This window comes from Haliotis rufescens, unplaced genomic scaffold (assembly GCF_023055435.1).
Source record: "Haliotis rufescens isolate VD_foot unplaced genomic scaffold, xgHalRufe1.0.p SCAF_17, whole genome shotgun sequence".
NCBI lineage: Eukaryota > Metazoa > Mollusca > Gastropoda > Lepetellida > Haliotidae > Haliotis > Haliotis rufescens.
The window spans coordinates 7,127,644-7,155,322 of record NW_025963857.1 but is presented as its reverse complement, the minus strand read 5'-3'; the positions used below and the strand labels follow the sequence as shown (position 1 = coordinate 7,155,322).

General features: G+C 41.2%; 1 protein-coding gene across 2 annotated transcripts; it reads left to right on the top strand.

The window, feature by feature from the left end:
• The first annotated feature begins 1,850 nt into the window (after positions 1-1,850).
• On the top strand, positions 1,851-27,388 carry LOC124138246 (alanine--tRNA ligase, cytoplasmic-like). Of its 2 annotated transcripts, XM_046504839.2 has the most exons (23): positions 1,857-1,926; positions 2,313-2,365; positions 3,199-3,364; positions 3,901-4,089; positions 5,160-5,497; positions 5,806-5,950; positions 6,711-6,856; positions 7,697-7,805; positions 8,702-8,740; positions 9,313-9,424; positions 10,735-10,859; positions 11,482-11,626; positions 13,519-13,688; positions 15,644-15,757; positions 16,846-16,983; positions 18,628-18,768; positions 19,634-19,746; positions 21,719-21,827; positions 23,172-23,297; positions 23,824-23,943; positions 24,747-24,833; positions 25,577-25,690; positions 26,327-27,388. In XM_046504839.2, exons 3-23 carry the CDS (start codon positions 3,221-3,223, stop codon positions 26,498-26,500), a joined length of 2,898 nt encoding a protein of 965 aa, XP_046360795.2. In that variant the 5' UTR covers positions 1,857-1,926; positions 2,313-2,365; positions 3,199-3,220; the 3' UTR covers positions 26,501-27,388. The 2 variants fall into 2 exon arrangements, with proteins under 2 accessions (XP_046360874.2, XP_046360795.2); XM_046504918.2 differs by lacking the exon at positions 2,313-2,365 and having other exon boundaries at positions 1,851-1,926.
• Positions 27,389-27,679: the final 291 nt, after the last annotated feature.

Below are 27,679 nucleotides of genomic sequence, written 5' to 3'. Positions count from 1 at the left end.
ATCTTTTTTTTCAAAGGGAGGCTACTGTTAAATTCCAACGCAAAGAGGACGATTGTAATTTTACAATCGTTTTTTAATATTACCCGATTAGTTTTATATTTCAGCATACACATAATTAGGTAATTCAGGTATAACAGTATAGCTTCAACAAGCATGGTACCAGATATATACTAGTATATCGTAACCTGTAGTTACATTTGTATAGTTTTCTATTCATATCTGATCAATCAAAAACAAACTTTAAAATCTAACCTGGAACAAGGCATGCAACTATTACTATCAAACTAATACATCGGGTGAGAAGACTGATACTAACTGGAATGGTTTGTCCTTGTTTTTGCACAGGCAAGTTTGAGTACATGAAGGTAATGCAGGGAATAAACACGTTAAGTATTGTAAATTTCATTGTAATTTGTTCATCATAATCATAATAAATTGTGTAGTTACATGTGAAAAGATTTAATACTAGTAACTTTACCAATTTACCATGTCTGCAGATCTGTACTTGTTAAATTTGCTCTTTGCCTTTTTAACAGACAACTTCCCTATAGCATCAGTGGTATGGCAGTTATGATACACTGCATGAAAGACATTCTGAATTGATTTAGAGAGAGAAAGGCACCAGAAATAGATGCACATTTTGTGCACTTGTGGAGAATGTAACTTTGGTTCTCCGGATTGCCGAGCTTGGAACCTAACCTGGAACGAGGCGTGCAACTATTACTATTAAAACAAAACAAAACATCACAGTTTGACATTTCCTACTCTGACATATGTAGATGTATTTAGCATAGAAAAGGACAATAGACCATCTACTTATTTTACTGAATGACACCTTCGACCCTGTTGTCTCGAACTTCTTTCCCGACGACTGCCGACATAATCCTTCTTGGCATTTACAAAGCAAATGATAATTTCATAATACAAATATTTCGTCTAACGGATTTTTTATTTTTGTATGATGTTTTCATTGTTGTGAAAATACAAGTAAGTATAGTACCTTCATCATATTTACCTTATTGTGATTGTGTTTATTATGTGGTCTCTGCCCAACGCCATAACGTAATATTTTGTATTGATACTTTGTGTTGTTATCCTGACTTCCTATGTATCTGTTTATATAGTTTATAGAATATTCTCACTGTTTCAACTTGGAATGTTTGCGCAATATAATCTTGTATCTTTCAATTGTATCTTATCTTGTATTAATTAAGGGACATATGTTCCGATTGGGAATCTCTGCACAGAGTGCAAATTAACGCACCGACATTCATATGTTCGAAGGTATATGTGTGTGTTACGCGTTGAAATGGCATGTGTATCATTCATATGTGTATACATTTCAATATTGTCTTTGATGTACGGGGTGTGTGTTCAAGGCACGCCAGTTGAATGTCAGGGAAGCGTGACTGGCCGGAGTCAGGCTGGATGGCGCCCGGGAAACTGCTCTCTTCTCTTTTCTCGTTTTGCTCGTTATATTTTTTTTTTAAATTCATAGAGACTGGGAAACAAAGTTTACCCTTTAACACACGATCATGACAATGGGCATTATTTTTAAACGACCATGGGCCCTGGCACCTCAGATAACTTTCATACGAAACTACTTCTTCACTTCTAAGACAGCTCTGGATGTTTTATGCGGCGGTGTCAACTATAAATGCCTCCCCAAATTATTTGACCCACAATAGTGGCACAAAATTCGCATATCTGCGTGATAATTCCACCTATGTCTTAGACGGTAGGTAATAATACACAATATATTGACTTTCAATCTTCTAAAAGTAACATGACATTGAGCCTACATTACATTTTTAGATAGAAATTATGAAAACATAAGACATTTTATACATAGGATACAAATTTGTCACACACACATGAACACGTTGGGCGACTGAATAATAACATCTTTCACTTTTCAAGCAGATTGTAAGTATGATACGTGGTTAGGTCAATTGTTACAAACAGGTCATGTTAACAAACCATACCTTATCTCCTACAAGCTAATATTTCATTTGGATAAGCAATTCTGCCACGGTAAATACCTGTAAACGCCCGCTTGCCGTCTATCACAAACGGTTGCATCATTTTCATCGACACCTCAACCAAACCGGGAAGGAGTGCACATAAAGTCTGAATTGACCATATGACGGAAGCGACGAACTGACCCTATTACCTTGTCCTACATATTTGACTATTTCAAACAGTGTTAAAGGATTGCAACATCTGTGAACGGGATTTTCTTTGCGTGTTGATATAAATAGACCTCACTGCCCAGTCCTGTTTTATTTCCAACCTCTTTCATTTTCAATCAGAAGACGTCATTTTGCAGTCATAATCGTGACACTTGACAGTTCACCAAACAACGGTACGTTCGCAGCGTTTCCTTTTGTTTTGCAATTTTCAAGGAAATCAGAGACCATAAATAGTTAATTTATTTTATGTCCTCTGCTGAAATGAACTCTTTCTTTGAATAGTTTGTTGGATGGTGAAGTTGACTTGAAAATGTTGAAGAATATCTCCACAGAAATAATGTAACTGTTGCATGTTTGCTTATGGCATGTTTCTGATTGAGACTGAGCATTAACGTCAAGAGGTCCTTGCCATATTTCTGATGTTGAGAGTTGAACATTTAGAATTGTTTGTCATGTTTAGAGGGTGCCTATATCTACTACCATACCATAGAAGACCTTAATTTTGAGCACTGTTTGTTCAGTTTCATGATTTGCATGATCCGCGAGGATCCGGGTTAGAATAGGTCTTCAGCAATCCATGCTGGCCGTAAAAGGCGACTATGCTTGTCGTAAGAGGCGACTAACGGGATCGGGTGGTCAGACTCGCTGACTTGGTTTATGCATGCCATCGTATCCTATTTGCGTGGATTGATGCTCACAATGTCAAGCACTGGATTGTTTGGTCCAGACTGGATTATTTACAGACTGCCGTCATATAACTGGAATTTTGCTTAGTGCGGTGTTAGACAACAAACAAAGAGAGCATAATAAATTTTTGCAACACATTCGACATTTGACCGAGCATGAATCATATGGCTATTGACTTAACATGTTAATATGATTCTTATTTATATTATGTTTTTTGAAAGTTCAATGCTCATGTGATTTTTATACATAAAGGATTTGGTCACATGTTGGCTCAAGAATATTTGTTACAGTGATACATTGTTTCCATTTCTTTCATCAGTTGAGGACAGATATACTCCAAGATGGATACCAGTTTAACGTGTGCTCAGATTAGGAAGATATTCATTGACTTCTTTAAAGAGCAAGAACACACCTATGTCCACTCGTCATCTACCATCCCTCTCGATGACCCCACACTACTGTTCGCAAATGCTGGAATGAACCAGGTACATTGTCCTAATGATTTCATTTATATCTTGGTATTCGTCTAACATTTGTGACAAAAGTAAATTTTTCAAAAAGTTCAATAATATTATGCTGGTATTGTTTCTGGAAGATCACAAACCATGCTTGTCTTGGTGGCTTGTTTAATTGTGATAACATGGTTAAGTGGTTAATCTCACGAAAAAATAAAGTTTACAGTCAAATTCCTGCTTGGGATAACTGTTAATTTAACTAAAATGATGTTCTAATGGAAATATTATTATCATTACCTTGTCATCCTAATAGAAATATTTATGATCACAAGCAACACTCCGTGGGGCAGCCTAGTGGTTGGAGAGTATGCTTGTCACACCGAAGACCTGTGTTAGATTCCTGACATGGGTACAATGTGTGAAGCCCATTTCTGGTGTCCCCTGTCGTGATATTGCTGGAATATTGCTAAAAGTGGTGTAAAACCATACTCACTCATTCACTCAGTCTACTTACCGTCAACATGGTAGATCATGTAAATATAGATGCTACAATGATGGTGTTTCAGTTCAAGCCCATCTTCCTGGGAAGTGTTGATCCAAACAGTGACATGGCCAAGCTGGTCCGTGCAGCCAACTCACAGAAATGTATCCGTGCCGGCGGAAAACACAACGATCTGGACGATGTGGGTAAAGATGTCTACCATCACACCTTCTTCGAGATGTTGGGCAACTGGTCCTTTGGAGATTACTACAAGGTAGGCTTATATAATGTGCCTTTCCTTCATTGCCTCATACTACATAACATAACCCCCGTGAAGATCCGGGTTAAAATAGGTCTTCAGCAACAATGCTTGTCGTAAGAGGCGACTAACAGGATTGGGTGTTCAGGTTTGCTGACTTGGTTGATGCATGTCACTGTATCTCAATTTCATAGAACGATGCTCATGATGTCATTCACTGGATTGTCTGGTCCATACTCGATTATTTACAGACCACCATCATATAACTTGAATATTGCTGAGTGCGGCGTTTAACAAAGAAGTATAACTTTCAGCATGTACTTGTGAAGGCAGCCAGAACTGATACATGCTGCACAAGACTGATTCTGAAAAAAACAGGTCTTCAGTTGCAGTCACCTACAACCTTAGTGGGTGTTATATTGATCATACCATCGTCCAGGGATAGAAATATACCTGGTCCCTTTTGTGCCACAGGGTCGGTCGGGAAGCCTAGTGGTTAAAGCGTTCGCTCGTCACACCGAAGACCCGGGTTCGATTCCTGACATGGGTACAATGTGTGAAGCCCATTTCTGGTGTCCCCCGCCGTGATATTGCTGGAATATTGCTAAAAGTGGCGTAAAACCATACTCACTCTCTTTTGTGCCCCAGGGCACTTATTAAAACATTTAGGTGTGCCTCTTGAGTGTGACAAAATATACTTTTCATTCAAAATAAAAACTGTTTTAGGTTTGTCCCGTCTCCTTGTACAAAAATACCTTTATCACTGAATTCACCAAATAAACACATGCCCTTAAAGCACCAGGGTGATGTTGTACAAAGTGATCTTAGCGCTAAGGTTATCGTAACTCCCATACCTTAACATAGACTTAAGACAGTTGTAGCGCTAAGGTTGTTTTGAACAACAGCACCCAGGTACTTATTGCAATGTTGATTTTCACCATGCCATTGGGACTCTTAATTCAAATCAATCTCTGAAATATGTTTATGAAACAGTTTGAGAAAATCGATGGATTATTTACCTTTGAAAAAAAAGCCATGGGTCGCAGATAAGCCCGTTCTTAATAAGTTGGTCTCCCTCTGTGCAGAAAGAGGTGTGTGCCTGGGCGTGGGAGCTGCTGACGGAGAGGCTGAAGCTGGAGAAGGACAGACTATATGTTTCCTACTTCGGAGGGGACGAGGCCAAGGGATTAGAACCTGACAACGAGGCCAGGGACATCTGGATCAAGCTTGGCGTTCCCCCAGAGCGTGTGCTGCCCTTTGACATGAGAGACAATTTCTGGGAGATGGGAGAGACAGGGCCATGTGGACCGTGCTCGGAGATCCATTACGACAGAATCGGAAACCGTGATGCTAAACATCTTGTCAATATGGATGATCCTGATGTGTTGGAGATTTGGAATCTTGTGTTTATACAGTACAACAGGTAACCATGGTAACCTCATACTCTTTGTTAAAAGTCTAGCTGTCTCGTTCTTGTCAAGACACTGTTTGACAGTTTGCTGGTTGACAATCGACAGGACATCATAATGTCTGATGTCATGTGACTTGCTCACAAGACCACAAGTGACTGTTCTCACTGTGAAAGTGAAATTAAAGTTTTCCCCCTTGGTGAATCAATGTAAATTCTTTACTTATCCTATCTCACACTATGCATTTCTTATTCTTCTTTCGATCCCAGGTGGAAACGTTTACTCTTTTAGGTTTTATGCAGACAAATATCCTTTGTTACAGAGAGTCTAAGACAGAGTTACGGCCCCTGCCCCGCAAGCACATCGACTGCGGGATGGGTCTGGAGAGGCTGGTGTCGGTGATCCAGGGGAAGCGCTCCAATTATGACACTGACATCTTTGTGCCACTGTTTGATGCCATTCAGAAGGTATTGGCCTACGTGCTGTTATACCCAGGGGGTTCTTCCATAGAACTTGACATCAGAACTGCTGTAATTTAAAATGCCAGTTAACATTGTTTAGCCTGCTCATCCATCACAGTTTTGGACATAACTATGTCCGATTTACAATTTGAATATGTTGATGAGATGTGAAGGATGTCAAAAGGAAATTGATGCAACCTTTTTCTTTGTTTTCTATTTTTAGTAATTGGGAAAACAGTTTGATTTCACAATTCATGTTTGAAATTCGTTTTGAGTCACTACAAATTATTAAATAAATCAAAATCACTGATGTGGTGTTACTGTTAACCAGTATTCACACTCTCCTTCACTTTTCAACTGATATTACCGTAATCAACGTAATAAGCGCCCCGCTCTAATAAGTGCCCATGGCGACATTTGCTAATATATTGGCTAGTGAACAATCCCAATTATCTCCCCTTCCGATTAATCAATGTACACAAGACTTATTTATTCGTGTATTATACACACTCATGTGTTATATGCACCCTTAATTATGGGCAATTAAATTCTGAAAAAATATATGTCGTATTTAAACATTTCAGGCTGTCGGCATAAACCACGAAATTTATCTTTCAACTAGAATGTTATTTTGGTGTTATTTTCACCCAAATAACATTTTAATAAGAGCCCCCTATTTCTATTTTTGAGAGCGCCCTGGGTGCTTATTACATCGAAGACGGTAACCACACAGGCATTGCTGATATATTTGTGTGACTGCTTCCAGGCCACAGGGACTCGGCCGTACGCAGGAACGTTAGGCAAAGAGGATGCTGATGGTGTCGACATGGCGTACCGGGTGTTGGCAGACCATGCTCGTACCCTCACGATCGCCCTGTCTGACGGCGGGCGCCCAGACAACACAGGAAGAGGGTGAGCAGGAAGTTCAGTACACACCAGTGAAGAAGACATCTGGCGTACAGATAATTAGAGAATACTAGTTATAAAATGAATACCATGGGACAACTTTGTTGCAAACTCAATAGAACAATCTCAATTTAAGCACCCTCAATATTAACAAAGGATTTCTATGATACATTTTCCTCATTTTCATGTAAATCCAGGAACTACAAGTCATTATCATATGTCAGTGAAAAATCTGTGGAAATATGATGGACGTTTGCCGTAAAAAATGACTATGCTTGTCGTAAGAGGGGACTACATTTGTTGTAAGAGGTGACTAACGAGATCAGGTGGACAGGCTCGCTGACTTGGTTGAAGCATGTCATTGTATCCCAATTGTGTGGATCGATGCTCATGATGTTAATCACTGGATTGTCTGGTCCAGACTTGATTATTTACAGACCGCCGTCATATAGCTGAAATATTGCTGAGTGCGGCATTAAACAACAAATAAACAAATAGAAGGGGGCATGGGCGGCACAGTCGTCTAGGGCGGCACAATTCGCTGTGCAGAGTTGTGTTTCTTGGACACATGAAACCTATGACCATGGCTTCGAATTCTAGTTTGCCCCGATTATGTTTTTTGGTTTGTCAGCACCATACCTGTGCTTGTGGGTTTCATCACAATGGTAAACGTCTGAGACCTGCATCAGACCTGTATTCCTCCCACAGTAAGCTGACACGCTGTGATATAACTGGAATACTGTTAAAAGTGGCATTACACCTAACTCACTTATTTATCGACAATGTTTTGTGATGAGATCCGAACCAATTACCAACACTAAACGCTGATTACGATATGTCTCATAGGTATGTTTTGAGACGTGTACTGAGGAGAGCTGTACGTTATGGCACCGAAAAGTTGAACGGGAAACCGGGGATGTTTGCTTCACTCGTTGACACCGTCGTCCAACTACTGGTAATATTTTTTAATTTGGTGACCAAAAAAATATTAATGTATCTTGCCGAATCCCAGGCAGAGTTTCCCCCTTCCTCACTTTAGGATTTCCTCTGACACGAGGCTAACGTGCCGTGATATAACTGCCATACTGTAAGAAGTGGTGTCAAACCAACTCACTCACTTGTTCACTGCATCGTGTGCCTTGCTCTAGGCATTAAGGGGCTGAAACAAGGACTGGCCGGTATACTGTGTCTGAGTGGGGTATTCATGTTAAAATGAGGCATGGCATCTAACTGGGCTAGCACTATAAAACCGTCATTAGTCCGGACTAGTACAAGGAGCCACATATACACGTGCATGTACGTCGCTATATAAGTGCAATATGTGCAATCATTTTTAACGTGACATTAAACTCCGTTTCACCTCAGTAGTTATCACCAGGCTTTATCGTTATCCATGGATCCCACTTGTCTTCCCTTGTAACAGATAGAATCCTACCAATTCTGTCTATTCTGCAAACCCGAGAAGATCCCGGTAAAGAATAGGTCTTCAGCAACCCATGCTAGCTGTAAAAGGCCACAATGCTTGTTGTAAGAGGCGACTAACAGGATTGGGTGGTCAGACTTGTTGACTTGGTTGATGCATGTCATGGTATCCGAATTGCGTAGATCGATGCTCATGATATCGATCATTGGATTGTCTGATCCAGATTCGATTATTTTACAGACCGCCGTCATATAGCTGGAATATTGCTGAGTGCGGCGTTGAACAACAAACAAGCAAGCAACAAGTATATTCTGCCATGAAGACTATTGTATATCAATCAGACAAACGTGTTGTTTTCGGCACATTAATAAAACCATATCTTACCCCAGCAATAGTTTCAGCTCAGTTTTCCTTCATATTGTCTGTAGGGTGATGCCTTCCCTGAGGTCACCAAGGACCCTGAGACTGTAAGTATGCAGAGATTGAACTGTCTGACGATTGTACGATACAGAAAACCACGATACGCTGGGCATGATACGATGCATATCTAGCAGGGCTATTCGATCCCGGGTAGAATAGGTCTTCAGCAACCCTTGCTTGCTGTAAAAGGCAACTATGCTTGTTGTAAGAGGTGACTAACAGGATCGGGTGGTCAGGCTCTCTGACTTGGTTGATGCATGTCAACGTATCTCAATTCCGTAAATCAATGCTCATGATGTCAATCACAGGATTGTCTGGTCCAGACTCACTCTCATATAGCTTGAATATTGCAGACTGCTGCATTAAACAACAAGCAAACCAAAGACATTTCCGGTGTCACTCCAATATTGCTAGAATATTTCTAAAAATGGCATAAGACTTTTGATTGTTATAAACAAATATTTTCTCAGAAATATGTGAGTGAGTTAAACTTTTACGTTGCATTGGCATTATCACAGGAGTGAATAAGAGTTATATCGACAAAGTTTCAGATGGTTTTCAAGCTGTATAATTGTGTTTTTATCAAAATGATCGCATCAACACTGATCACATTGTCCAGGTGAAGGAGATTATTAACGAGGAAGAGGCTCAGTTTCTGAAGACATTGACCCGTGGACGCAAGCTCCTGGAGAGGACAATCGGAAAACTAGGTGACACCAATGTCTTACCAGGTATGTGATGTCATTGGCTCTCCCATCATCACCCATAGCTTGTATTCCTGTCTTACATATCAGGTGATATTAATTTCCTCTGAGTCGCCATTTTGGGGTTGCCAAGTCTCAAACCAGTGGGAAATACCTGGTAAAAATATACGCCCCCAGTATTGTATGATGGTCGTGAGAGGTGACTAAATGGATTGGGAGATCAGACTATGTGTGTTGTTTGAATGCATATCATCATATCCCAATTATGTGGATCAATGCTCATGATATCAGTCAATCAAGTGTCAAGTGAAATCATGAGCATCGATCCACGCATGTCCATGAGGATCAATGCTCATGATTTCAATTGATTGACTGGTCCAGACTTTATTAGTTACAAACCGCCAACATATAGCTGGAATATTGCTGAGTGGGGCATTAAACAACAAAGAAAGAAAATTCTAGGTTCTAATTCTACTTGTCAGTTTGGATTGCTTCTAATGCAGTAACCGCTAGTTTAAAGCCTGTGTTGGAAAGATATGAGTCAACTGGCCAGAACTTGGCTTTTAGTATCATTGTGAGTAGATTTTAATGTTATAATATGGATTGTTGTCAACTGAGCTTCCTAGGCCAAACAGTTCACAGGATTTAGGTTTTTGACTAATGGATTAGGTCGCAGACTGATGCCCATGAAGATCCTAGTCAGAATAAGTCTTCAGCAACCCATGCTTGCCGTAAAAGGCAATGATGCTTGTCGTAAGAGGCGACTAACGGAATCGGTTGGTCAGGTTCTGTGACTTGGTTGTTGCATGTCATCATATCCCTACTGTATGGATCGATGCTCATGATGTCAATCACTGGATTGTCTGGTCCAGACTCAATTATTAACAGGCCGCCGTCATATAGCTGGAATATTGCTGAGTGCGACGTTAAACAACAAACAAACAAACTGGGAATACTAGGGACTGTTCAGTGAAACCAGTCACTCTCCATTTATATCTACCGTATTTTCTTGAGTATAGTGCGCACTTTTTTTTCCAAAACACACAGCTGTGTAGAAGGGTGTGCACATTATACACAAATTATGAGTTTGGATGGGTTTTTTTCCCCATGGAAAGACATTACCGTGAACAAAACACCGGAAATTTATTTTTTCCAAAATACTGAACCCACTAGAGGGGGGTGTGCATTATACATGGGTGCGCACTATACTCAAGAAAATACGGTATATCCTCTTGGATGTAGTGTTAAAAATTCATGTTTTATTTGTTTTCATATGACTTATGTCCCTTTTTCTCAAATAAGAAACCAAGGATAACCCAATGAGCCCCATGTTTCAGGTGATGTTGCCTGGCGACTGTATGACACGTATGGCTTCCCGGTGGATCTCACCTGTCTCATGGCGGAGGAGAAGGGGATGTCGATTGACATGAAGGCTTTTGATGAGGCCAAGCTGCATTCCCTGGTGTGTTGTTTGTTCTCATCTTTGTAGGTTGTTAGGTAAACTTGGACTACTATTTTGACTATTGGGATTCAGGGTTCAAAAAGGTCCCCACAACCCCTGATTGTCTTTGAGGTGTCTAACTGGATCAGGTGCTCTTAGTCCATGACTTAGAGGTGTCCATCTGGATCAGGTGATCTTAGTCCATGACTTAGAGGTGTCTAACTGGATCAGGTGCTCTTAGTCCATGACTTAGAGGTGTCTAACTGGATCAGGTGCTCTTAGTCCATGACTTAGAGGTGTCTAACAAGATCAGGTGCTCTTAGTCCATGACTAAGAGGTGTCTAACTGGATCAGGTGCTCTTAGTCCATGACTTAGAGGTGTCTAACAAGATCAGGTGCTCTTAGTCTCTTCTTGAACAAGTAATAATATTTTGTGGAACATGATATAATACTCCAACCTAAAAACTACTGTAGCATCCGCTCTGTTCGTGGATGTATATATCTTGCTGAATAGTTAACCACACCCTGTGCTGACGATGATAGGAGGAATAATTCCCAAATACACAAACGCACGGAAATAGCTGACTTGTCTGATAGAACTATGTGAGGCTTGGATGTAAGGTTACATTGTTTGTACTTGAAGGTCATGTCTCAAGGAGCTGGCAGTGCAGTGGCAGAACAGATCAACCTGGACGTCCATGCATTAACAGACTTACAGAAAAAGGGGGTGCCCCCAACTGATGACTCACCCAAGTATGGCTACACTGCCGACGTGGAGGGCAACTACAGTAGGTGTTGATGAAGTTGTTACAACCCCGTGGGGGCAATATAGACACCTGGTGTCCATTCTTGTTGTAATGGGGGCACGGGTGGCCCAGTCGTCTAAGGCGCCGCGATTCGCTGTGCAGAGTTGCGTCCCTTGGGCACGCCAGAAACCTATGATTGTGGGTTTGAATCCCGGTTTGCCCCGATTATGTTTCTAGGTTTGTCAGCACCATACCCGTGCTCGTGGGTTTCGCCGAAGTGGTAAACGTCTGAGACCTGCATCACTTCGGGCTTTCCTCCCACAATAAGCTGACACGCCGTGATAAAACTGGAATACTGTTAAAAGCGGCGTTAAACCCAACTCACTCACTCACTCTTGTTGTAAGCCCCAACTAATGAGGAACTGATGGTCTCACTGCTAACTCCTTGTCAGAGAGCCTAGATTACTGCAGCAGGTTTTGTTGAAGCTTCTAGTGCTACAATCATGTTCGGATTCCGAGGCAAAACGTCCAATGCCCCATCCTTGTCGTTACACTAATCTGATGTTCATCATGTGAGATTGTGTGCCACTGCACGTAGAACACATGGATCATTGCTCATACCATCCCCACCGTTTTTTCTGGCTCAGACTTGACTATTTACAGACTGCTGTGATATTGCTGACCACAAGTACAATCATCTTCCCGATGTGAAGCCCATTTCTTGTGTCCCCCACCGTGATATTGCTAAAAGAATCGTGAAACCATACTTACTCACTCACTCACTCACTCACTCACTCACTCACTCACTCACTCACTCACTCATCTTCCAAGGCAAGGGAGTTAACAGACTCTAAAAGTGCTGTTTCCACCCTTGCTGAACTAGGCTGGAATTTCCAGACTCAACCGTAGCGCCACCAGTGGCTATTATGAGTTATGTCCCTTCTATGTCCCTCATATTGACCAATCAGATTTCATCTCTCATATCACTTGCATTTGCTTCAAACAAAATGGCAGCGCCCAGTCGAGACGATCTGATCACTAATCAATATCTATGTTGTAATAAAACAGGTCTTACCCTGTGAAGTGCATGAAATCACTTGAACACCTTGATTAAAACCATGAAAAGATTTGCAAAATATCTTGTGACGCCAAGTTGGCTGTACACATGTTTTCAAATCCTGCAGTCAATCAAAATCTGCATTTGAAATCCATTATGTTTACAAACCGGATGTCTTGTTCATAACACTATTTTGATTGGACTATGCATAGACTCATTAGTCCAACCAAAATGTAACTCCAGAATTCCAGCCTAGTTCAGCAAGGGTGGAAACTGGACTTCTATCATCAGTTAACGCCCTTGCCTTGGGAAGATGAAGTACAATTCAAGTGAACCTCCATTTCAGATCTTATACCTGTCGTCTAAGACCTGCATCACTTGGGGCTTTCCTCCCACATTAAGCTGACACGCCGCGATAATACTGTTAAAAGCGGCGTTAAACCCAACTCACTCACTCTTATACCTGTCCAGCCATTTTCACAAATAATTGGTCATTTGACCCTTAAATAACCAAGTATGAAGATCAGCATGGCATTGTTTTGTACATTGAGGGCACAGGTGACACAGTCGTGTAAGGCAATGCAATTCGATGTGCAGAGTTGTGTCCCTTTGGCAGGCCAGAATCTTATGATCATGTGTTCGATCACAGCACAATGTCAGCACCAGTACCGTTCTTGTGCTGGTGGGTTTCACCAAAGCGGTAAAAATCCCAAACCTGCCTCTATTTTGGTTTTCTTCCCACGTCCAGCCGTCATATAACTAAAATACTGTTCAAGCTGGTGTTAACCACAAATCACTCACTCAAGTCTACATGTAGTTATCCATTATCTGTGTGCAACAAGGGACCCTTCACCGTGATGGTGTTTGTGTAATTCAGAGTTCGAGTCTGCTGCGGCTAAGGTGATCGGGCTCCGGTACAACAAGGCGTTCGTGCAGGAGGTGACGACAGGCCAGGACTGTGGTGTCCTCCTGGACAGAACCAGCTTCTACGCCGAGCAGGGCGGTCAGATTTACGACGAGGGATTCATCGTCAAGGAGGATGATGAGGTATGTACAAGTAAAAACATGTCATGATTTTAGGCCATACCCAATGTATTTTTGGTTCGTATAAATCGTACAAATTTTATGCTTTCTTTGTTGATGTGCGGGGGCAAGGGTGGCCCAGTCGTCTAAGGCGCCGCGACTTGCTGTGCAGAGTTGCGTCCCTTGGTCGCGCCAGAAACCTATGATTGTGGGTTCAAATCCCGGTTCGCCCCGATTATGTTTCTAGGTTTGTCAGCACCATGCCCGTGATCAAGGGTTTCACCAAGTGGTAAACGTCTGAGACCTGCATCACTTCGGGCTTTCCTCCCACATTAAGCTGACACGCCGCGATATGACTGAATTACTGTTAAAAGCGGCGTTAAACCCAACTCACTCACTCAATTGTTGATGTGCCATTTTGTGATGAAGCTTTTTTTGACCATATTTGTTAGATCGGAATAATACAGTGATGACGCAATGATGGCTTGCATCAATGTCGTTTACTTGGTTCCATTAAACTTACAGACATGTACCTTCGCACACAGCAGCACTCTCATCAAGACTAACGTCTAGCAGCCCTTCCCCGAGCTTACTACCTCAGTTATGTGACATATACAATCACACAAAACTTTACATTCCAGTACAAGTTATTCTGGCAACATCGAACACAATCACTTGTTGGACACCCCCATCTTGAATGAGGTCTCACTCTCATGAGATCTTGGAATATATATACACAATTGCGTTAACATTTAATATATCTTTACTCCAAATGAATATCCTCCTAACCATAGCTCGAAATGATAAAACTCTGTGAACCCTGATAGGATTTGCTGCCATTGTCATAGATGCAACACAGCTTTAAACCTTTGCGAACCCGAATAATGATAACATACCCCTAAAGGCCTGAGATTTCTACTAGTCCTCTAGATACAATCAACATTAGACTGACATTCTCCGGTTAGCAGGCTAGCCCCAAATTCCACCCCTTATTGCTAAATTGAGCCGTGGACAGTAAGTACAAATATGCTAGCACCACTAGAGAATACCTTGGACATTAGTTTTGGAGAGAAAGTTGCCATTTAACACCTTTAAGAAAAATGACTTAAAGGAAGCAACTGCCTCCAGCTCCTCTATTGTAACCCCAAAACATTGTCACAGTTATGGCCTTACAGCTGCCAATGATTTCAGTGCAGAGCTCCGGATAAGCTTTTGGTGTTGTGGGTATTTTACCCATGCATTTTAAAATCATTAGGTATCAGTAATTCTATCTGGGTATTCAAATTTCTGTTACCCACTAGTTTTTACACATGTGGGTATTTAAGTTAAATATTTAAAAACACTATTCATCTAGTCCCTGCAAACTGGTGTTGTGTGGGTTCGAGAGCTTCATAGGACTAAAAAATACCACGATACTTCCACAAGAAAGTGTGATGGCAAATGATCATGATGTAACTGTCATCGTGGAGCTTGGCAAGGTTGACGGAATGCCCGTTTATAATTTCAAAATACGTTGCAGATTTGCTAATCAAATATGGAGGGTTACTTCACAATATTTTGATGATACGCACAAGTTTTATTTTTGAAGCGTATCTGTAATGTTCGTTGCGTATTTGATACGCTTGGATTTTATTTTACTGCGTATTTCTGCATTTCTGATGCGTATTTTACGCAGATACGCAGCTTATCTGGAGCTCTGATTTCAGTGTCATGTCTTTTATTTGGTTGGAATATGTCCCCAGCAGCGTAGTCTGGTCATAAGTTGTCGAAACAGATCGAGTAGTCAGACTTGGTAACTTCCTTGGTTGTGTGTCCTGGTATCCTGATGGAGTAGATCTAGCTCATAATATCAATCACTGGATTGTCTAGTCCAGACTTGATTATTATATAAAGATTGCTATCATCATGATCATATAGCTGTAATTTGGCTGATTGTAGCTATAATCTAAATAACAAAAGCTACCATGTGTGTTGGCCAGGATGTGGAGTTCCGCGTGAAGAATGTGCAGGTCCGGGGCGGCTACGTGTTGCACATAGGAACCATCGAAGGCACGCTCCGAGTCGGCGATGCTGTCAAACTTGCCATAGATGAAGTATGTATGATGGGATCGTGATTGTATTGTTGTTCGTTGTTCATTTGCACATAACGCTTCTCATTGCATAATCAACCGTTTATCGCTGAATGGAGTTCTAATAATCTGTTTGAAAACATCCGCAGCAAGTCCCGGAAATACGATTGTTCTACTAGTTAACCTTTCACACTATACATCCTTTGATCTTAGAAGCGCATGCATGCAATAAAAGAGAACCACAAGCGAAGTTTATTTTCTTAATTAGTTGGCAATCCAATTTGAGGCGACACTGTCAACTCACATGTAGTTGCTGCCACAACAGGGCGGTCATTCCTTTTGATTTGGATCAAGTAACGGTATCAAACCAATTAATCTGGCTTGTGTATCTATATTTGCATGAATGTGTATGAATGCGCATAGTTCTGGTCAAAACTCTCGTTTTCCTTATTTTAAGCAACATGACCAATCAATGCCACTGAATCACTCTGTACTTGTGTAATGAATTGTGATTGGCTCTTCACTCATAGCGTCTGTTACTACCATTATCGATCGATATTTTCATGAAAGTAGACTAAATTCACATTGACTGTGACAGTTAAGGCTTGTAAATAATAACAAACGGCGAAAACATAATGGATATATATTTTTACACTATGAACGGTAAACAACTTGTATTATTGCAATGTGCGAGACAAGGCGAAGATCGTGAGATTGGCCGAGCGCGCTCCCCCGCCTCTGCCTCGGTTAAACGGCCCATCGTCTATAACGCCCACCAATAATTTGGACCCCAATGGTAGCGTTGTAGCGAGGGACCAATGTATATGTGATTGAATTTAAAGAGAATTTAAGGATGTCAACTTCTTTATTTCGCGGAACACAACGTTGAGGAGTACATACTTACTCCTTCATCAGGTCAGAAAATCTCTTCCTTATGTGTATCACTTCTAAATGCCTTTCAAAGACCTCAGCTAAGATATATTTACATACCAGGTAAACAAATCCAGCCAAGATCTTCCTTGGATAATATGCAGTCTGAAATGATTTTCAAATTATTCCAATTCTTATTTCCCAATATGAAACATATATTAATCAGTGAGTTTACTGTTCAGGATCGTCGGTGTGCTGTGATGAAGAACCACACGGGCACCCACATGCTGAACTTCGGCCTGCGGGCAGTACTGAAGGAAGCAGACCAGCGAGGGTCCCTCGTGGCTTCAGACAGGCTTCGCTTTGATTTCACTGCCAAGGTTAGTTCTGTATCATTCAACTTACAAATTATTTTTTTAATGTTTGGAAGTTGTTTGGGTTTTGTATATTTACAGTCTGTTACATATTCATATTAACTTACCAGAAAACTATGATTGCTGGTTCGAATCGTGGTTCGCCCTGATTTATGTGGGGTTCGTCAAAGTGGTAAACGTGTGAGACCTGCATTAACTCAGTGAGCCTAAACTGGATGGTCGTTTCCCTGACTGATTAACGCAGGTTTACCTTCTCCACTTGTAGTTGTTTCCAAGTTGATGTCACACAACAAACGAAAACCCGAAGGAGCAAATATAAAACAATGTTTATTCTGTCAGACATCATCGCAGTTTCAGGCTCGCACAGGGTCAAATTGTAACTGTCAAGTCATAGAGGTTGTCCCGCGAGTGTGTTTGGGGATGGTAAATATCCTGCATTAGGAATAAAAATTGTATTTAGCGAGCCTTGGCGAGCTAAATACATAGTGTTTATTCCTAATACAGGATATTTACCATCCCCAAACACACAAGTGTGATAACCTCTTTATCATATAATGTCCTTCTTTAATTCTGTGCTTTAAAATCGCTTTCCCTCTCTCACAAACATTACCGAAACATTGCGAGTTTTCCTGGAATGCCCGCATTAATATTTATTACGTGACAGGGTAAGTGATGTGTCAGTAGGACTGTGACAGTAGCCAATATAGTTCCAACTGAAATCTGTTTCATATACAGTGGCGAAGCAAAACAAGAGTTGTTTTTAATTGCCTTTCGTGGCAATCCATCGGTCTGTCCGCTAGAGTAACTGCCCTTTGTCAAAGGGAAGCTACTCTAACCCTAGTCTATGAGTCACGGCCACGGTCAGACGTTGTTGACAGTCGGTCTGTCCTTTCATAACGTTAAGAAGTGTAGTCAGATGTACACACAGCGACAAATGGAAACAAGGTAACAGTTCAAACATATTTCGGCCGAATCCAACCATTTTGATTTGTGGAGAAGGTTTCAAGCCACAGAGGTCTACAAGCACAGATATGGCTACTGATCCCACTTGGCTAGACCTCGTGCCCTCGCAAAATTGTTTCGAAATTTATATCTCGAAAGTTGCCCAAACTTATAAAATGCCTTAGCTACGTCACAGTTAGACACTGTATATTTCAGTATATTAGACTGTTCGTTTGATAATGATAGCAATTATCCCAGTAGTTTATCCAGATTCACGATGGTTAATTCTGACTCGATCGCCGAATGACGAGGGCGACGCCATGTTTGTTTATAAACAGTGAAAGGAGTCCTACTTGACCTTTGGTATTTACATCTCTATCCGCATATGACCCCAACGGATATCGTTTTTATCTGTTGGCTTTATCCTGCCGAGAATCCTACCCATTATATGATAAATATATATATGTCACATGTACGCAAATATGTACGTAAAACATCATGGATCGGCCAAGGGTGCAGCATTACACAAGGAAACATTTCAAACACATCAATCTCCCGCAATTGCACCCATCTCTGTTATTGGCAGTTCAAAATCTGACCGCATGGCATTTTCCCCAAAGGACGTAACTCTTGTCCAAATTCTACCTCTAACTAAAAGAGTTATCAACATTACACCACAACTTAACTCGCTTCCTGTAATGTCTCTAGGGCGCCATGACAGTAGCAGAAGTGAAGAGTGTCGAGGAAGAAGTAAACAAGATGGCTGCCAAGAATGAAGTGGTCTATGCAAAAGAAGCCAGTCTGGCCGACGCCAAGTCTATCCAGGGTCTCCGCGCTGTGTTTGATGAGGTGAGGAACTGCTAGTATTTACTTTAGGGATTCACAGGTGGCCCAGTGGTCTAAGGTGCCGCCATTTGTGTTTCATCCCTTATTATTACCCGAAACTGTGGGTTCAAATGCCAGGTTTGCCGGGAATGTGACGGTTTGTCTGAGAGCCAAAGAAACCCCATGCAATGTTGCATGCTGGGATGTAAATGTCAGCATTTGTCCCCCACAGTAATCTGACACACTGTGATATATAACTGAAATATTGTACAACTTTGTATTAAAGGCGACTAGGTTTGGACGAAATGGCAGTCAAAGCAACTCTGATTAGTGCTGTACAAACACTATTGATTTTTAACTTATCTCTCCACGCCAGTAGTTGCATACTGTTGTGTCAGAATAAGAATGTAAATAAGGTAAATACTCTGATTGCCTATATATTTTTTGTTAACTCAAATCTTATCTTGTGTATCAATCCACCAGTCGATGATTATGATTCACAGAAATATGTTTCCTCTCCCCACCTGGTACTATGTTACAAGGTCAGGCCTAGGCAGGATGTATATTGCCCTAGAAATGGTTTCAGCTACCCACCTGGTACTGTGTTACAAGGCCAGGCCTAGGCAGGATGTATATTGCCCTAGAAATGGTTTCAGCTACCCACCTGGTACTGTGTTACAAGGTCAGGCCTAGGCAGGATGTATATTGCCCTAGAAATGGTTTCAGCTACCCACCTGGTACTGTGTTACAAGGTCAGGCCTAGGCAGGATGTATATTGCCCTAGAAATGGTTTCAGCTACCCACCTGGTACTATGTTACAAGGCCAGGCCTAGGCAGGATGTATATTGCCCTAGAAATGGTTTGAGCTATGGGTTCTGTTTGTTTCAAGGTGTACCCGGACCCCGTCAGGATCCTGTCAGTGGGGATCTCGGTGGAGGACCTTGTGGCTGACCCCATGGGACCTGGTGCCTCCATCACATCAGTCGAGTTCTGTGGTGGAACGTAAGAATTTACAGATCTTCCTTGCCTTCGAACAGTGGGCACCCATATAGCACTCTAACATTGTGAGGCAGCAACATGTGATCACAAAGTAGACACTTTATGGATAACAACTCCATTATTTTACTGTAATAGCGATGTTTTTGGTGTAGATCCTTATACCGTTGTCAAGCAAGGCTGAATAATGAACATGGTGCTGAATATATGGGGGGGGTGTCTGTTGGGGGGTGTCTTGTGTGTTTTTTCATTCTGTACCATTTTCATTATTCAGTCTTGCTTTACAACGGTCTACTTTGTCATGTTTGTCATCCGTCAACTTGTAAGAAATGCCTATCACACAATTCAATATGTCATGAGCTTGGTTGATTTCATGTTGTTGTACTCTGGCATTGCTCATAACATCAACCACGTTTTCATCTGACCCAAACTTCATTATTTCTTGAACAAACAGGCCCATCAATGTAGCTGGAATACTGCTGACTTAAGGGTGAAACAATACATCATTGCACTGGTGCATTGTGTGTTTTCATGCAACGATATGACACACAATGAGGTTTTTTTCTGTATCAATACAAGACAGTACACTTGCTAAAATAAGGTACATTGTACTTACTCGTTTAATGACCTCAGAGTTTTGTGGCAAAATGTGTTGTAACTAGTGTTTCAAGTTCACTGCTAAGAATAGCCGCTACGAACACTAGGCTCCAGGTAGCTTTTCCTTTTGAACCTGGTCTGAGTATTTATAGTAAGAAGTTACCACACGATTTGACGTAAATATATGCATTGCACTACATATCATATTGTGATCATAATACGTATCGTGTCATGACCTTGCTGTATCGTTTTACCCCTATGCTGTCTGTGGCTTAAACAAAAAACAAACAATTCTTTACCCTTACCATTAACTTTGCATGGAAATCAGAAAAAGTATTTCTGCAGTGAGAGTGATTTTAGCAACACATGCAATAGAACTCTAAATATCATGACAAGTCCTCTGTTTTGGGACTTTCTGGCTAATGTTTTGGCAGAAAATGTCTGCACTGCCCCCTGCTGGTTACAACTGCAGATGTATTTGGGTAGACTTTGGGTTTTTGAACCCTTGGCTCTATTCAACACCGAAACCTTATTACTAAGATGACCAAAACTGCCATACTTTTACGTAGACATTCAATAACCATTCGTAGTCAGAGGATACACCGATGTATCGGTGGATCGCGATTTTTTACTTCTCAATACAAGTATCAATCACAATCTCACACTGAGTAAAAAGTATCTATTCTTACCTTCATTATATTCTTTTATTAATGTTGCACCAAACACTAATCACAAGTAAAAAGACGTAAATATTTTCATCCATTGAGCCATACTTGACACTGCCAACTGTAAATTGTTAGTGTGCAAGGTAATTGGCCATCCTGTGTATGAAAAAGATTGCTTATGCACCACAGGTAAGAGCACATGCAAGTATCGTTATCCGTATTGGACCATGAGCAAATTGTCCTGATAAGTATCGGATCGCTTAGTTGGTGTATCGTCCCAGCCCTTATAACCTTAGCGCTAATATTGGTTTGTTGAACTGAGCCCAGGAGTTCTTGACTGTCATCAGGCTGATTGTCTGTCATTTCACACTGATGGATGTCTATCACCGTCCTCAGAAGGTGAAGAGTGTTGCTCAGACTACTGACCTGTGGTTTTCCTGGCTCAGGTGTAACCTTGGTAACGCAAAGCCTGCTGGGATATGGCTATAGCGTGAACCCAATCCATGTTTAGGTCCAAAGTATGAAAATCCTCTCTCATTGGGGGGTGGGGGTGGGGATTGCCTATACATATACTTCATTTGGTTTTCAAAAGGGGAGGTGCCCTTTCCTGTCACTGAGTTCTTGGGACCTCATTCTTTGTCACATGAACACAAACAGTTGTTGAATGTCTTTGAGAGTAGTTTCTGATTTCTTACCCCCAACTATACGATGTCCAGGCATCTGCGGAGATCGGGACACGTCGGTCAGTTCGTCATACAGACAGAGGAGGCCATCGCCAAGGGAATCAGGAGGATCATTGCTCTCACAGGGACAGAGGCTGCCAAGGTGAGGGTCATAGTGGCCATCTTGGTTTCAGTGTCCCAATAAGTGTAACACTTTTTTGCTTTTATCACTATTTCAAATCAGACATTATGCAGTCACCATTTGACAAGACCGGCGTACAGACCGGTTTCGGGTTTCTGGATCCCTGCTTTCATGACAGAAGTATACACGATAGTGATATATTGATATTTTCATGAAAAGGAAAGTTTGTGGTATCAGACTGTGGCAGATGTGAACAATTGATGTATCCAGAATGAGTTGGCACTGACTTCTAATCAGTTTGACGGGCTGCCGCGTAGCCTAGTGGTTAAAGCGTTCGCTCGTCACACCAAGGACCCAGGTTCGATTCCTGACACATTCATATAATGTGTGAAGCCCATTTCTGGTGTCCCCTGCCATGATATTGCTGGAATATCGCTAAAAGTGGTGTAAAACACACACAGACACAGACACAGACACAGACACAGATACAGACAAAACAAACTGAATTTTATTTTTTTATTTTTAAATTGATTTCTTGTCGGTATAGGGAAACAAATCACATGGTTAAGTGGCTTAAACCTCTAGCTCCTCATTGGCAGCCTGGGTTGTATATTCCCTAGGGAGCTGAGAAAGAAAATCGAGTGCACACTGATCCATTCACCAGGGTAATGATGGTGTTAGATGTTGACATCTGTCAGCGGATAGCCTAGAGCGCATCACAAATATCCATTTAATATTTAATATTAAATCTAAAAAATAAGGCATTTATTACCATGTCACATAGAAACATTGAGTGCTGGCAATATGGGAAGCAAAAAATGGCAATCAAGAAAACATCATTCAGTGGAATAGATTGCAAGAGGTATATGCTACAACACATCATAAAAGTGATGCAGCACAATTACATCCTGAAACCAGTCTGTGCAAAAATGGCTTTAGTGTTATGCTGTATGTACAAATCAAATTCTGCACAGTGGAGCTTGGGATATAATCTTGTGTGCAGTTTTGTCCTTATTATATGTATTAATAGAAATGTTTAAGGTATGCCAGTGAACATCCGGGTAAGAATAGGTCTTTTAGCAACCCAGTTTGCCATAAGGGATGACTATGCTTCTTGTAAGAGGCAACTTAAAGGAACGGGTGGTCAGGCTCGCTGACTTGGTTGATGCATGTCATCGTATCCCAATTGCGTGGATTGATGCTCATGATGTCAATCACTGGATGGTCTGGTCCAGACTCGATTATATACAGACCGTCATCATATAGCTGGAATATTGCTGATTGTGGCGTTAAGCAAAAAACACATAAATGTTTAAAGATAAGTGTATTTGTGGTTGTAAGTAACTCTGTCTACGATGGTTTCAGGCGACGCACCGGAGTGAGATGCTGGAGAAGTCTCTCGGGGAACTGAAGGCCAAGGTGGAACGAAACCCAAAGACAATGGAGGCAACCGAGAGGGAACTCAGCTCCCTCATCGTACAGCTGGACAATGTACGTACCATGATGTACATAATAATGATGATGTACTCCTACATAACGCACATCGTACAGAGCTGTTTGTCCCAGCTTTCTTTCTGAATACAGCCCTGATATACTTCCAGGCCCCCATGCTTGTTGTAAGATTGACGAGGGTCAGGTGATTACTGTGTATCACCTGGCTGATTGTAATCTTCCCAGAATGGCATGAACGTTGCTCTTGCTATCAACCACTAGTTTACCTCACCCAGACTTGATTATTCAGCAGGTCATCTTGACACAGCTGGAATAGTTCTGACTTTGGCGTGAAACAATTTTAACTTCTCATTTAGAAATAGCTAAACTGGAATGACCAGTGATTTGAAGCCATAGCACACACAATCAAACAGGAGGCTATCATTCACAGTGTAGAGTTACATCCCTTTGCTGTCATGCCAGGATCTGCTTGTCATGACCTTGTCTGGCTCCTTAATTAAGCCACATTCTGAAATACTGAAGTGATGAAAGTGGCATTAATCCCAAACTTTGGAACCCTTGACAGGACGTGTCCCAGTCTAGCATCTCGTACTGGAAGCGGGACAAACTGAGGTCAGAGTTGAAGGGGCTCAAGAAGAAGATGGACGACCTCGACAAGGCCAGAAAAGCTGCTGTGATGACCGAGGTTAGAGAATGTCAGAGTAGAATATATTTAAAGAAGAGTTCTAAGTGTCTGTTACAAAGGAACTCTCATGCTGTTGGAGGTTATGAAAGCAAGTTGTTCCACACACAGTTCACTCAGACTGTTACAAGGTGATGTCCAAATTGACAGCAGAGATTGGCCAAGAAATCAAAATGCACAGAATCAATTCGTGAAATCTGTGAAACATCACACTAGATCAATGAATGATTCCAAAATCATATTTACACACTCACACAGTTTTAGGTTTACAATCCAAAGGGCAAGACAGTAGATCAAATAAGTGACAGTAGCAATAAGGAACAGGCCATAGGCAGATCCAGAGGGGATCCAGAGGCGTAGTCCAGGGGCTCTGGACACTCCCCTACCCCTTTTGAAAATAAAATGTAGTATGTTTTAGGCAGTAAAATGATCTAGAGAGAGGATTTTGATATTTTGGACCCCACACTTTTAAAAATGCTGGGTCCACCTTTACAGGCCCTGAAATTAATGTTAGTACACTCACGCATATTATCCCTGTCAACTGTCTTAAAACATGCCTGTGTCCATTCTATCGTTTGTTGCAACTGATAATTACTAAAGCTATATTTACAACCTTTTCTACTGCCACATACATTACTTGTACATAACAACACACACATAAAATACCACCTTGACTGCCACAAGGAATGGTGGCCTTGGTTTGGTGGTGGGTGCATTTGGGAGGTTATCTCAAGACTTGTGATTCATTGTAACACCTGTTGAAATCACGGACCTGCTGACACACACACTGTTTTCTTATCCCGTAGGTTGTGGAACAAGCTAAGCAGATGATTGAAACCGAGCCAAACATCAAATACATCGTCCATGAATTCAAGGCAGGATCTAATGCCAAGGTCAGTTCAATCTCGTTAAAATCAGATCTTAGTGCTCTCCACTGCTATACATAGATCCGAGGACATTCCATTTAAGGTAACGTCAGAACGACTTTTCATTCGACCAATCGTGAGAGTGAAAGTACAAAATGTCTTCTAATAATGCAACCTCGAAAAATTCAGTTAGTGGCTGAATGACTGATTCCATCAAAATCAGTGTCTATCTCGCTACAAAGGGATAAACATTTGTAACGGAAGAGACTTTCCGTAACCCATGGGAAGTACTGCCATACAATCTCAGCCAATCAAGAACTTGCTAGTGTCGACCTGTCAGTCATTTCATTGGTTGGTTGTTCTGACATGACCTGTAATGGGATGTCCTCAGATCTTTGGTAACGAGCAAGGAGACCAAAATTGTATGTACATCCCATTCTGTCAGTATTCATCCCTGACTTGAATCATAGCAAGATGGTGTTCAAGACGGTGTTTAAGATCAAGGATGGCCCTGACTTCCATGAAGGTTGCTGCATGAGGATTTGAATCTAGGACCTCTAAATCTCTCATTTGTAACACTAAACTTATAACAAAACTCCTTGACTTGCATACTTTGTTTCGAACTACACAGTCTTCTCAAAGCTTACTTCAATTTAAGAAGGGTTATTGCATCTGTAAAATGCATGGATTGAATATTGACATACCAGGAAGTAATCTGAGCTGACTGTCCAGTTGATGGATGCAGTAATGTTTCCGCCATGTTGTTCCAGGCCCTTGACGCTGCAATGAAACAATACAAGGCTTCAAGTCCGGAGACTGCCGCCATGTTCTTCTCCACGGACGAGGAGTCTGGCAAGATCCTGTGTATGTCCTGTGTTCCCAAGGTATGTGCCTGGTGAATAGGAAGGAATGTGTGATTTGGCAGTTCGCATTCAGTAAACGTGTTATTGTGTTGAAACTATATCACTTCATGAGTTGATCAGAACATTGATTTATTTTGACTTTTTGGGTACCCAGTCAGCTTTAAGATTTTTGAATGTTTAAATGTACATCAACCACAGTGATTGGTCAGGTAGTGAGTGAGTGAGCTGATGGGTGTTGGGGTTAGTGAGAGTGAGTGAGGGAGGGAGGGAGCGAGTGCTGTTAGCAGTATTAACCTATAAAGACCTGTCAGTCATGTTGGTATTTGAACACGCTGTCAGGCCCCAATAATGTGCAGGCAGCCATGTCCTAAAGCCTGACTGATACAGTTAAGTAGCATCTTGTGACAAACAGTAGTTAGGGTACAGTTACATATCCCCAAATTCAGTAGTCGCCACTTTAAGTAACAGCAAAATCTCAAGACAGAAAGCAAGTGATCTGATCTGGTCAAGCTGTGATAAGGTAATCACCAGTTATAAGTATTGTTAGATCTTCAGTTAAAGTCAATATCTTTAGATTTCACAAATTATGTATTCAGAAATATAAAATGATAATCATTTTAGAACTTGTCTACAAATATACCAATTATTTTTTCCCAGAATGTTGCATCAAATGGCCTGACCGCAAAGGCGTGGGTTGACCACGTCGTGCCCACAATCAAGGGCAAAGGTGGTGGCAAAGACGTGTCCGCACAGGCCACGGGATCCAACGTCGGGGCCCTGCAGGAAGCCTTGAAACTGGCAACAGAGTTCGCGCAGCTGAAACTGTCTTGAACAGGAAGGACCATAATGCATTCTGCTCAAGTGCTCTTTATCTACACACCACGCAAATGTTGAACTGAACACCTCGTTTTTTGTGCTTACAGAACAGTCACCCCCCAACTACAGTGGAAAAACATTGAAGATTTCTTTTTATTGTTACTAAAGTTTCTTATTTAGTGACCTTTATAATATGACAAGTGTAGGTTTAAACCGAAACTGAACTTTCGGTGCACTGTGAAGAATGGTTATGAGTTCATGTCTACTCTTGTCTTGTAACATACAAAAGTGATGTTTTGAAAGTGTACAAAGTGATTCTTGACCAACATTGACGTCGACCTCTGACCTCTGACCCTGGTTGCACTGCAGTGACATCTGGTGGTTGAAAATGCCGCTGGTTAGGTTATCTTGTATTAAATCTGTAGTGATCTCAGTTTTTAGGTACATATGAATATTTCCTTGCATCTTACAGGCAGTTAGAATGCTGGTGTTTTATTTGTCTCTTACCAGTAGCCATTGTGTTAGGTAGTAGTATTCAATGGTGTATATACATCTAAATATGTCTTTGTAGAACTTAAGCAGTGGTAGTAATATTCAACACTGCTTCAACAATGTTCTATAATCCTTTCTTTTGATTTTTTTTTCTAGATGCACCATGGCAGTACTAGTAGTATATATTTAGTGGTACCTGCTGTAAATTAGCTTGTAGGAATTTGCTTTTGTGTATTGGCATTGGTGTTAAGAGATGTACAGTGAAAACATGAAAGTTAACAAATTATTTATGAAAATACAAGGTGTTGTGAACTTTGGTGGATGGGTCACATAATTGATGTCATACAGGACACCAGGTTTAGTGCCACAAAGACAAAACACGATGTTTTAGAAACCTTGGTTAGAAACAGTTTAAAAAATAGTTTTTTGTTTTATGAAAATATGACATTCTGAAACCTGTGTTCTGCTCATGAGTCAGTTGGCCAATATTATTATTGCCTTTAATACCGGGTAGTTATAACATTTTTTTTGTTTAACTGTCGGTTCAGGCTAAAGTATCAAATTTCGACGCCTTTTGTTTTAAAGTTTGATAACTTACAAATTCCATTTTATAGTGTTTATGAAACCAGAGTAGCTTCCCTTTTTCTAGCCTTACCACAGTATTAGCCTCGGTCACACAGGGGTCAGTTGCTAGTGCTCACA

Excerpts from the sequence above, each read along its gene's own strand:
- LOC124138246 (XM_046504918.2), top strand. The coding sequence starts at position 3,221 with ATGGATACCAGTTTAACGTGTGCTCAGATTAGGAAGATATTCATTGAC. Across the intron at positions 18,769-19,633 it reads TCCGCGCTGTGTTTGATGAG|GTGTACCCGGACCCCGTCAG; the intron begins GTGAGGAACTGC and ends GTTTGTTTCAAG. Across the intron at positions 21,828-23,171 it reads CAGGGACAGAGGCTGCCAAG|GCGACGCACCGGAGTGAGAT; the intron begins GTGAGGGTCATA and ends CGATGGTTTCAG.